Genomic DNA, 13,475 nt, shown 5'->3' on the forward strand with positions numbered 1-13,475 from the left:
AAAAGTTTGTAGCTGTGGTACTGAGAGGTTAAAAGGTGCCAGTTAATTTTCCATTTTTTTGACATTTGTGCAGAGAATGCAACACTTGTGGGTTGTAATAAGGTATCATGTGTGAATTGGTGACCTCAAGAGCATTTTTAGTGGAAACAGTAGCTCTAGATTGTTTATTTTTCTTTTGAAACAAAGTGGAATTATTTGAAACTTCTGGAACTTGCATTGAGGACTCAGTTCACATTGTTGTGTTTTCTAGTGTCTCTCAAGCCACAATCTGGTCTTGTTTTTAATTCAGATCATAACTTTTTTAGGGTCCTTTTCATAGTGCATGATACAGGCTATCAGCATTGTCACACCTTGTTTAATGAAGGAAGGGTTTGTAGTTAGGGAAAGGTGGAAAAGCTTGACCTGAGAAAGGAATTCTGGAACAGCTGTATTGATGTTTGTATAACTGCATCTTTTACCTAAACAGGGGTTCATTTAGGTAGACACACTAAGGACGTAATGTTTTGGTGTATAGACTTCAAAAGCTCTAGAATTTTCAAACCTGTTTTTAAAATGCAGACAATAATAGTACACCTACACATGGCTGTCCCCTTAGTCTTTGCAAAAGGGCTGTTAAAGCATTCCTAAAATACTCACAGGTTCTTAGGAACCCTCTGAATAACAGATGCACATGCTGTAATCCCATGCTACCCCTGCCCTTCTTGCTTTGAGGTCCTTGCAGTTCTTTCAGAAAGAGCTGTATCGATGCACTGGCACATTTTGCAAGCAAAATAGGTCAGGATTTGTGGACTGATCAGGGTTTGTGGAGTTTCACTAACCTGAGGGAGTTGTGCCTGAAGTAGCACAGGAAGCCTTAGAAAATGTCACTCCTCAAATACAATTATTAATAAATAGAAACTGTTTTTGAGCTCTTTAATGAAAACTTGTTGCCCTCTCACACCGTTAACTGCTTCTGTACTTTTATTCTTTATATGAACATAAGGGGTCAAATTCTACCTTATGTGAGCACCAAGGTCTCAACATTGAATCATAATGGAGTTGTCTGTGCTCAGCCAAGAAAGAAATTAGACTCCTAAATTCCTAAAAGTTATTATATTTTGCCTCAGAGTCTGCTGTGTATAGCCTAAATTACTTTCTTGTATGAATTCTTTTAATAAGCAACAGTTTCACATTCACATAACCTGCATATGCCTTTGTGGCAAATAACTTATAGTAAAAGTCACATGCAGTATCTAGTTATTCTCATTTGGGGTGTGTAGAAAAGTAACAGGTAGCAATGAGATCATCTTACCAGGCTCAGACAGGAGCCTTTTCTTTAATTTTTATACCACAAAGGTGCAGATGGTCACAGAAGACTACAGCCTTTGCCAGCCAGTTATACAGGAGTGATGTAGTTTTAAGGTTTTCTCATAGCATATTCAATGCCATTTAAATATTGCAAAATACTGAATTGTAAATGTTAACCTAGCCATGAATAAAAAATGCTGATATTTTATTTAATCAAAAAATAATTATGGATAGTATGCCTTTATTGTATTATTTAAGATACTTCATTTTACATGTAGGCTACAAGTTATTGCAGAGGGTTCCATATATATATATATATATAAAGATAATTTGTTATATATATATATATATAAAGATATATTTGTTATATATATATATATATATAAAGATAATTTGTTTCTAATATATAAAAAAAATACAGAAGATAGACTTTTGCAGTCTATAAGGAAAATTGTTTGCTTTTGAGTAGGGCTGTCAATTGTGTGGATGTGGAGAAAAACTTTTGTAACCAGTTTACATGAAGCAGCAGGAAATATATGCTTTTCAGGAGTGTTATCCAACTCCTGCTCTGAACAAATTCCTTTTAAAAAAAGAGAGCTTTCTCTTTTTTCTCTATCTTTGAGTTCATTACTTTCATGTTCTATGCAAAGAGTAAAGCACCTATGCAGGGAAGATGTGAATTACAGTATTTAAACTGCTAACTGATAAAACTGAGAAGTGGAGGGTGAGGGTGAGGCATACACATTCATACTCCACTCTTTAATAAAATATCGTAAGGAATAGCTAGAAAGCTTCCCCTTTGACTTTCATCTGTCAGGTTTTGATTGTAACTTTGTAGAGGAATTAGTATTGACTTCTCTCAGGCAGTTTTGGAAGGGAGGTGAAGAGCCTTCTCTCTTGACGTTCAGTATGTTTTGTCAAATCGAATACTTCCATTTGAAGTGCGAAGTGAAGGCTGATGTCAAGAAATGCCTTCAGCACAAGCTGGTGCTGGTCTCCCGCGACTTCTTTCTTTCTTAGAAGTATCAGATTGGGTTGTAAAATGATGGCAATGTAGCTGGACATAAACACATTTATTGCAGGCTCAGCAGCCATTACATATCATTAGTGAAAGGAGGCAAGGGGCGAGGGGACTACTCTGATGTCAGTTTGATTCTTTTTAAGGACAAATGCATTCGTATGAGAAGATGCTAACTTTATGGCTGCTTGTATACTTGAAGTTCAGAACCTATTACTGTCTTTATTTCTTTGTCCTGTTGGTGACCTTACAGTCAAGCAAATACAAATTGTTAGAGCAGTAGTGTTAATAGGGGAGCTGGGAACAGGACGTTTTAGAAGTTGTTTTAAATTACATTATTTATGAAGAGTACGGTTTATTAGCATCAGACCAAATCGGTTCAAAACGGGAATACACTTAAGCAGGAAAATAGTAGGCACAATTAAAACAGGCAAACACATCTTTTACTTCACTCCTCTCTGACATGAAATGTCTTTTGTTAGAAGATCCAATAATTTGTGTGTAGTTGTGAGAGGACAGACACATTCTCTGTGCTTTGAGGGTTTTTTTTTCCTTACTGAAGCAGACCTAGGTTATTTACTCTCTGAAATTTGTTTCATCCTTCTGATTCACAAGATACACCTGTACATGAGGTACTGTAAAGGTCACAAATCACAAACTCATGGGGAAAATATCTGAATAAGTGTAATTTTATTGCAGTGGGTTTCTTTTTCTGCTTCTTCCTTGTTACTGTTACATAGATCTGACCTTCTTCCAGGATTTGGCACTTCATATCACATATCTTACTCTTTTTTTTTTTCAGTGTTATTTTATGAAATACTTTCAGTTGTCTCATTTGGTTTAAAACAAATCATACATTCATGTCCTAAATGTTTCACTAGTCAGAATAATTAAGTTGATCAGGTCTGGGAGCATTGGAAGGAAAATAATAGGGTCATTGAAGCATTCAGGCTCTAATGGGAACCTGAGTTCATTCGGATACCAAATCTAATAATTGCTTTACACCTGTATACACACTCCCAGTGAGGAAGTTCATATTAAAGGTTTAGTGGTACCCTTTCAATACTCTTTTTCAAGGGAATCTTAGTACTACTTTTAAAAGGCTAAGCTGTTTTTACTGTTTAAAAAACCTTTTTTGTTGTTGCTGGTTTTGTGTATCAGTGGTAGCTTAGCTGATTACTCATCTTTATGCACCAGCAAATATTTTCACAGGTGAATTTCTTAGTGGAGGTACAATATGAGTAAATTCACTACAAATACCATTTAATAGCAATCAGAAAAAGATGAAGGTTCTCATCTGAGTTTCACTGCTTTGAAACGATTTATAAACCAAGTAAAACTTTGCTGTGTACAATTAAGCAATATTCAGGCTCTGAGGTTGTATATGATGGTGTGTGTAGCACAGCATAAGCATTGTAGGGATATGATTGCTACTGAAAAAGGCAACTTCATAAGTGAGGTAAAAATCAGTATTACTTTGTGAGATTGTATGACAAATGAAGGAATAATTATAACTTCTCAGTTCAGCAAAATTCTGTGTCAAATCTTTGTGAATGCCAGTGGTACAAGCTGTCACAGAAATCCAAGTACTTTTTATCACAAACAAGAATGAAAAAGTACTGACTAGGAAAATGACAGCTATTCAGAGCAGGTTTCAGTAAATTCCAGACTCAAATGCTGGTCACAGTGCTGCTTGGTATTGGAGAGGATTTGAACTGATGCAATCATTCCTCTTCATCTTCTTTTTATTTTCCCACCTTTTATAAGTTTAGTTCTCAGCTGAGAATTCAAACTGAAAAAGAAATGGAAAATGGCTGTATATGTGCCTGCGTTGTACTGACATGAAGGCCTATTTTCCACTGTAATTTTAAAGGCCAATTACCCTTGGAGGAAAGGAGAAAAATAGATTGATTTGTCTTGTAACCCCTGAGGCAGGCATGTGTTGTCTCAAGCTAAGGCTTTTCCTTTGCAACTCTTGTGGAAGAGCTTTCAATGCACATCCCAAGTGGTACTATTTAAAAAGACAGCAAAGTTAAATTTAAATATTAAATAGATCTTTTAAAGTTTTAAGGAATCTTACATTATTGGGTGAATTTTTTTTTTTTTTAAGTCTGGAGTAGGCAATAGTAAAATTTCTTTTAAGCAGATTACTTGAAAATAGGGTTCACAAATATATATATAATATATATATTTATAAATACTTCACTGTAATAGATTCTCTTCAGCTCTAAATAGGGTAAGTATCTATTTTCTGAATGGGATTGTCACACAGATGGTCAGCATCCTAGATTTGGGTTGCAAAAGTGTGTTCCCAACTGTATTGACCGTGGTCACAGCTGGATTGTGCTGAGCTGGTAAGCATCATCACATGCCATTTAACATGAAGACTTCTCTCAGTATTCATTTTCAAGGCACTTTTATGTATAACACATAGACCATAGATGTTTTTTCTATTGGTGTTCTGCAATTTCATACAAGTCAAAGGCTGCAATTAACGATGCCCAGCTAGGCAGGTCTGAGTGGCAGCAGTAAGATTAGATGTCTCTTTGTTCCCTTTAGAGCCCTTTAGCTCTCTGTATTTTAGACCTGGCTCTGTACTACAGCACTTCTGAATATTAACAAGTTCTGTTTAGTACATTAAAAAGAATGCAGATATCCACTTGAGCACCTAGACTGATCTGGAAACCTTAAAATGAAGGTACTGTGTGTTATCTAAATGACTAACATCTTTGAAACAAATGTTCTTAAACAGAACACACATCCACATACCAATCTATTTTACCTCAGGGCTTATGATGTTGTGGGGATAATTTTGGCACTTCTGACTCCTGCAGAGAACTCAGGAGATGTCTCTCCTTTTTTTCTTAGAAAGAACCAGACAGTTATGAGGTCTGTTACAGTTCTCCTTTATACCTTTTCTTCCTCCTCAAAATTTTCTTACTAGATACAGACCCATTTATTTTCTTCCTATTTATTTCTTCTAAAACCTTTTCTTACTCCTCAACACCTTTTCTTATTATATCAACATATTGGTAAACATCCCACTGACCCGATCAAAACTATAGTTTTTAAATTCCTGTAAGATCACCACGTGATACCTTTATAATTAACACATTCTGTGGTTTGTATGTGCTGTCAGGGTTTGAGATCTTTAAAATACAACAACCACAAAAGAAAAACCCTGATATCTCTTTGACCATGATAACAGCATATAGTGTGCAGCCTACCCAAAATGATCCTGCTTTGACAGGGGGGTTAGGCTTGATGATATCTGGAGGTCCCTTCCAACCCCTAACGTTCTGTGATTCTGTGATCCTATGTATGCTCAGATTATCACTCAGTTTTCATGTGAAAGCCTGGCTTTGACCTAAACCAAAATAAAGTACATGTTACAGAATTAGACCTCACAGCTAGAGGATTCCCTTAAAATCTGAGTGCTTTATTTGAAACTGATGCTGAAAGAACCATTTTAGCTGTCATTTAAGTTTGATTGTCAGGACTTTGTACTTAGGAAATAAAAGTTGAGAACAGGGATGTCGTATCACTTAAACTTTTCTCATTTTTGTTTACAAATACATCAAATCCAAATGAATGTAAAGTGACCCAGTGTGATGGTTATAAATGGTCTAGTGCAGTTTTTGTCAGGCATGTGTAGGGTACTTGTTGAAGTTGAAATAAGAGTGTTTATAATACTAAAAGATCTAAAGAAAATACATTAACTTTTCTGTTTCTCTTATCAAAGTTAGAAACTTTTCTATTTACCTGTTTTATCTATTTGCAAGAAAGATCTTTTGTGAAGTGCTGTCTCTGTCAGAGAATTCTTACTGAAGTCTTATTTTGGCTACATTTCTCCCGTAACTGATTTTTTACCTCTGCTGAGTTTTAGTTATTTTTTTTATATAGGCCACACATTTTGAAGGATCTATTTGAAGTCAAATCTCACAGCATTGTGGTTAGGGAAGCTGCTTCTCTCAGGGTGCTGGTTCTCGAAAGGATTTTGTTCCAGACACCAGCAACAGTTTTGAAGCTCTTAATTTCTTTGACTTTCTCAGCTGGTGTTCTCTAATCATGTCACAGGAAGAGGCCAGGTAATGTAGAGAACAGTGTTTGACTGGAGGTGTTAAAAAGGCACTGGAAGTTGATGGGCTTCCCTGCTGGTTCCCACTATATCACTTTTACATCTGTCTTACATTCTGTCAATTCCTATTTCCAAAAAGATTTCCCTTTCAGTGTTGGTAAACCATCCTGATGAAGGTGCATGCTGTAAATAAAGAAAAACAATGAAGTTAATCCTTGTCAGGGGTTGCTCTTTAAAGCAATTGATAATGCCCTGTTACATCCAGTGACATTATCACTTGCATTCACTTTTCACTATGCATAGATGACTTAAAGAGAAAACTGGAGGCTGCCCAGGCTAAAATAGTTCAGATTTATTCCTACTTGTTCCAGTTTTAATCAGTGACACCGTACAGAAAATATTTCATTATCTCTGTCAGAAAAAAAAGGGACACTGGCTGGTAAAGTGCAATTCAGATTTCCACTTTTTTCTAAAGAAGAAATGCCTATGTCATCAGTATGTAGAGTTTGTTCCTTGGAATTCTCATCTGTTGTGGTATCTGCTTAGAACATTTTTAAATGGCCAGCTTATCTGGGGTTTGTGCAATCATTCCCTATTTACAGGAAATTTGTTTTTCATGTTATATGCGTTTGTGGTGCTTGCTGAGGTACCCTGGACTGTGTGAGTGTTTTCCCTTCTGTTGCTCCTGAAAGCAAGGAGTGTTCCAGTAACTTTTCCTGGTGAACAAAATTTTACATGAATGACTAATAAATGCTTGTCGCTAATGCTTTCATTGATGCCCAAAGACGTAGACCATACAAGTTCCATTGCAACATGCATTTCTGAATCTTTTGCCTAGTCATAATTATTTCAGAAAGAAACATTTTAGGCATTTTATTCATTTCTGAGTGTTCTACTTTCTTCATATGGTCATTTTCAAGTCAACTCAAACTGGTAACTTCTTTCTCTGGGCATTAAACAATTTGTGATTGGCAGCTATGTGAAGGTTGATTCACCTTGGGGTAGTTAGTTAGGAGGGAATAAAAGGGAAATTAAAAAAAAAAAGGAAGAAAATAACAAATATGTAGTGATTGTGTAGTTAATGTTGTGAGCTTGTAAAATAAATTAGCATTTCAGAGTACTCCTTAATAGGGTTTGAGCCTTCCAGCCCTGGCTCAGCTACTGGCTGAGCACCCAATGCTGTACACTACCCCTCTTCTAGATGCAACATTTTGACACTATTTTAAGCTCTTATTGAGGTGATTATCGTAATATTTCTTAACTAAGACATTCTCTAAAATACCTGTTGTTCAGGTATGAGGGTCCTGTGACCACTGTCTTTGAAGAAGGCAAAGTAGTTCTGGTAATACTTATTCCTGAAAACCTCAGTATTCTTTTAGCTCACTTTTCTACAACATTTAGATGCCTTCTGCATATACATTAATATTTCAACCTTTTCTTTTTAAAAAAGGGGGCAAAAAGCATTTATCTGCACCAGCAGTGTTTGGTTGTTGGGTTTATGGGATTTTTTGGGTGATTTTAGGAGTTGGTTGTTGCTGGGGGGTTTTTTAATGCTAATCAAGAGGTGCTGCAGTTATTTGCATTTGGGAGGAACTTAGATACTCCTGATGAACACTCTAGGTCTGTAGGGAAATAAGATTTCAAAATCAATCTAGTGTTTGAATTGACTGTTGTAATTAAGGCACAAAGAAACACTTCTAATGCCTTAAATGTCCTAAGAAAACCTCACTAATCCTGGAGAATTAGTCAAGTAAGGTACCAAGCCCAAGGTAGCAGTTTATAATACAGTTATAATTTTAATATAAGGCATGTCAAAGAGATAACTTCTTTGTGGTTGTTACAGGATACTAATAATACATATTCCAATCCAGTACCCTTGAGGGATGGTTTTGTAGATTCTGTCTTTTTCTATTATCAAATATCTCAGTGCCATGACTAGTCCGATCACAGAGCATTTATATTATTACTAGCATTGATTGCTCATAAAAAAGTAAGGTTTGTAATTAGGAGAGCACAAAGTTACTACCTGGAAGAGTGGATAAGAAGAAAGCGAAATGGAAAAGTCACTTAACCTTGGTATTGCAGTTTTGCAAAATACCATTTATTTTTCTCCTAATATAACTGAGTTTTGTGTTAATAAAAAGCTAATAAATCTGTGGCAGCTATTGAAACATCTCTTTTAATAACAAAACTAATGAGGGAGCAGAAAGGAAAGGAAAAACACATTTTGCAGAGTACAGTTTTTGCAGAAATACTTTTCCCTACAAATGTGTTTTTAATTGATGGCAATTTAAAGTGCTTTATCCATGCATCCTATAAGAGAGAAGGGTGAAGCTGTCAAATGCCATACAACTCAAATACGTTGTCTAGAAATAAGTTTGGGGGTTTTTGTTTACTTTACGGCGTATATTTATTGCCCTTACACACTAAGCTTATTGTGATTTGGTTGCCTGGTTTTGGTTTTTTGTTTTATTTATATCAGTGTGTTTATATTATGTAGTGAATAATATGTATGCATCAACAGCACCTCCACAGGTATCTTTTATGTCGTAGACATTATTTATTTCCATCTCGGTACTATATTGAGTGCAAGAAGACTTGAGCAAGTAATTGTTATTATAACAAAGTCCATAAATTTCTCCTAGTGGAGGTGTAAAGTTTGTATGGCCAAGATTACATTCCAGTTTTATATACACTAAAAAAACAGCTACTAATGTGATTTCTCAGCATTTAATTGGTATATTTACTTCATTTGAATTTGATCCAGCTAGCTTCAAAGATGAAGATTATATAATAAAATGCTGTGTTTTCCATTTTATTCCTTTATTGCTCTACCTTTTACTGCTACAAGGAAAAGTCCATTGAGCTGATGGAAAGACCACTTTTAAGTTCATTTCTGAGAAAGATTATAAAGTCTGTAATACAAGCACTGCAGGTGCTTCTTAAATGTCCTACTTTTGAGGGAGATGGACTTCTGACATAAAGAAAGAAACACAGATCTCATCTGCATGGATAGATGAGCTACCCAGAAGGCACAACTGGTACACAGAGAAACTATTACCACGTTTTCTCCTAATTTTTTACATACGTCTGAATTGTACACCTGAGCCTTTTGGCAGTGGTTTTTGTCTGAATTTTAAATAATCTTAGCTTACTGCTGCTGCCTTTTATTTTCCCTCTCCCTCCCTCCACCCCCGCTGCAATACAAGTGAATAGTTTTACCATTTATTGATGTTATACCCAGTTTTATGCTGGTATAGTCATGTTTATAATCCAGTCTTGCTTTGTATTCTATTCCATATGGTCTGTAACGTTAAAAAAAAAAAATAAGTACAGCTGTTGGACATAACTTATGTGGAAGGTGTAATAAATGTCATGATTTTAAAAAATTTTTGCTTGAGTCACTGAAATACCAGCCCAGTCCAGTTTCAGATCCTAATATGAAACCCTTTATTTTAACCTAGTGAATATGTTTGCACCCAATGTAGTAAGTAATCATTTTTCTTTGTGTGTATGTATGTATGTATGAATGCATCCTAATGCTTCTTTTTTTAACCAGATGTAGATATGAGCACACACACACACACAAGGATGCTTGCAAATTCACTGTTGAATAAAACAGGTTTCTGTGGAAAGAACAAGACAGACATTCTATTAACCTCCAAAATTTTCTAAAGCTTTCACATTGGTAGTAACTAAAACTAATCACCCCCATTCCATTTTTATAATGAGCCGAAAATTTTATCAAAGTGTAATTTATAAAATGTGATTTTTATCCTACTTGCATTTATTTTAGTGTGGCTCACTATGAAGCACACTAAGCTCTGCAGCAAATGCTGACATTGTTTCTTACTGGTAACGATGGAATCTTTATACCCTGGCTTCCTTGATTAGAAGAAGCTTGTGATTCTTTCCAGTCTCTCTTGAATCTTTTGGCTTTTGTATTCCTTTTTGGATTTTGCTTCCATTTTAAAAATGGAAATTGTTTAAAAGAACAGATTACTTCTGATAATTGGAAAATGCTTTGTCATCAGCTGAAGAAGGAATTACAATCTGTCTAGTTTTTACAATTGTTTTGTGGGGTTTTTTAAGTCCCAGCTCCGCAGTTGTGCAATTACAGGAGAATCTGAACTGCCATTTACAGAAAGTGTTTGTCTCTACCATGACAAAAAAAAAAAAAATTGAAAATCTGAAAAAAAAAACCAAAACCAACAAACACATGCGAACAGTATAAAGAAATCAACAATCCTTGGACTCTCTTAATCCTTTTTCAACCCCTACAGCTAACAATCTTGAAATTATGTCAAGAAGTAGTCCACTGGTGAAGGCACTTCTCCCCCTGAGAGCAAGTGTCACTCAGCTCTTTACTATTCACTGTTACAGGGGAGCAGCAGCACGTTGGAGTTGATAACTTTGCTTCTTGGGTTTTAGACAGCATTTTTGTGCTTTAATTTCCAGTGCCTAGTGACACGGCAACCAGTGTAGAGATTTATTCCCATGCAAAACAGATTGACTTAGGGTAATTTGAATACTTTATGCATGGGTAGATTCATTAGGAAAAGGAGGCAAGGCAGAACTATAAAAAGAACTAATAATCTTGCTAAAGGAGCTGTTAATTCCCTATAGCATTGGAGACACTTTCATTGAATAGGGAAAGGGAAGGTTGATTTTGCAGAGCCCATGCAGTCTATAGAGACATCCTCTGTTCTTTGTCCAGAAACAGATCACAGAGATGGCTTTTTTTGGTCTTTTCCAGAGCCTTTAATGTGCTTGGACCATTTCTGGCTTTGTTAGCTTAGAGACAGAATCAGAGAGTGGTAAAAGTTAGAAGGGACCTCTGGAGGTCATCTTGCTCACTCATCCCACCCTGCTCTCTCCTCAAGCAGCGTTCCCTGAAGTCAGCTGTCCAGGACTGTATCTTGATGGGTTTTGAATATCTCTAAGGATAAAGACTCCACAACCACCCCAGGCAATTCACTACAGTGCTAAGTCACTCTCATAGTAAAAAAAATATTTATGGTATTTAGAAGTAACCTCCTGTGTTTCAGTTCATGGCCACTGGCTCTGATCCTCTAACTGGGCACCACTGAGAAGAGCCTGGCTCTGGCCTCTTTGCACCCTCCTGTAGGTGTTTATATACATTGGTGAGATCCCAGGTTAGTCTTTGCTGCAGCCTTTTCCACAGTCTCTGGATAGTTGTCAGTAACTTCTTCAGAGAACACATTTCTACCCATCAGACACGCTGAGATCTTGTGCTTTGTGCCTGAACCTTCTGTCTTGGCCCAAGTTTATCACTCTTCCACAGCGGCTTTTATGGGAAATGGGTAAATGAGGTCATTTGTAAGAAAAGCTGAGAATACCTGCTTGCCTGCACTTTGTCTGTCAGGATTTTTTCTTCTGAAATGACTGTTGTTTTACAATGTTCCAATCCTACCTAAGAGTTCCAACCATATATTGGGACACCCTGATGCTGGAGCACTGTAGGTACTGTGCTGAGAGAGCAGCAACCTGAATATGACATGAGAGAGTCGAGAAGGCTAGGTCAGAAGTAAGCAGTCACAAAAGATTAATAACATTTTTTTTTTAAATTGTGTAGCAGGACCACATTTTAAAAAGAAAGATCAAAGCCTTCATAAAACCAAGCAGGGGTTAATTTCCTGCCCCTTTGTGTGTGTGTGTGTGTATTCGTCGCTTTAAAATTTTATTTTCAAGGCATTTAGGAATGTGGCAGTGACTTTGCAATTGTTTTCCTCTGATAGAGTCATATTTATTATTCATTGCAATAATTACTGTGTAATATTTTATACTAAAAGTTGTTCACATTGCACAATCAGGAAATGCTTAGGGAAGTGGCTGATTTAACTGTTCTATTTTTAACTCCCTACCAAATTATAGTGAACAGTGTTAGCACTTTCATACTTGAAGCATCTTGCAGGCTTTTCACCACCACACTGGTCACTACATTCTCATGAAACTTGGAATGTATTTTTCCAGAGTTTCTGTGCGTAAATTGTTTCAAAAATGAGATTTTTTTTACTTTATTTTTTTTTACCCAGCGTTTTAGTTGGTGTTCTGTTTCCAAGGGGACTGTGTTTCAGGATTCTCCTAATGCTTTTATCACCCAGCTTCTCTGATCAAGAAAGTAATTTATTGCTGATTGCAGAACTCTTGAACTCAGTCTGGCAGCTGCAATGTGAAACTTCTCTGATCCAGTCTCCTAGTTACTTATTTACATATCATTTGAAATGATTTTCAGGGCTGTTTGAAAACCTCTTGACATTGCATTATCCATGTTTCAAATCTTCTGGTGATTTATTTTTTCCTCTCTTTGTATTACAGATAACAGACGAGTCACTTTGGAAAGGTCTCGTTCTCGCCACAATGGAACAATTGCAGCTGTATGATTCTTCTGATGCCAAAGAATTAGTGAATTGTTTTATTTACAATAAAGTGGAAATACTTTGAAATGAGTTTATCATATACATTTGCAACGATCATAAAGGAATACTGGTATTGTTGAAATGAGAAGGTGTATAAATATCATGTATTTTAAGAGCTATTGCTGAATAATCCACATACTGTATTTTATTACCCACAACCACCAAGATCTGTAAACAGTGTTAAACAGCAAGACATCTTATTTTCTTATATTGTTTTTTTTATCCCTTTTTTTTTCTCTTTTTCTTTTTTTTTTTAAATGCTGGCAACTTACATGAAAGGTGTTGGGGATTTCTAGTTTATGTTTTATATGGGTAAGAAAATACAAATTTGTTGAAAGAATACAGCTGTGGATACCATTTGCAGTTCTGATCTGGACATGAAAGAAAAAAAAAAAAATTGTATGTTAATAAATTCAGAGATGAGCCGGTCTACATTATCAGAATCTTTTTTGTAACCATAAAAAACAGCAACGCATATCCCCAGCCAGGTTGCTGAAAATCTTATCTCAGTGTAAAGCCTGGTGGATTCAGCTATTTTGACTGCAAGTAGGATATACCACAGACCTACACTTGTGGTGGTATGATGATGTATATATATCACTGCTAATAAAATTTGACTAAAACAGTGCATAGTATTTTACCAAAACTAAAT

The 13,475-nt window shown here is 35.9% G+C and overlaps 1 protein-coding gene across 1 annotated transcript in view; it reads left to right on the forward strand.

Annotated features, from left to right (window-relative positions):
• The window catches only part of DIAPH2 (diaphanous related formin 2), a 221,794-nt gene extending 209,007 nt beyond the window's left edge, over positions 1–12,787 (forward strand). Inside the window, exon 28 of the mRNA XM_054388824.1 lies at positions 12,723–12,787. Within this exon, the coding sequence (XP_054244799.1) occupies positions 12,723–12,787 (65 nt within the window). The remainder of the gene's footprint in view (positions 1–12,722) is intronic.
• Positions 12,788–13,475: the final 688 nt, after the last annotated feature.

Source organism: Indicator indicator, chromosome 17 (assembly GCF_027791375.1).
Source record: "Indicator indicator isolate 239-I01 chromosome 17, UM_Iind_1.1, whole genome shotgun sequence".
NCBI classification, from domain to species: Eukaryota; Metazoa; Chordata; class Aves; order Piciformes; family Indicatoridae; genus Indicator; species Indicator indicator.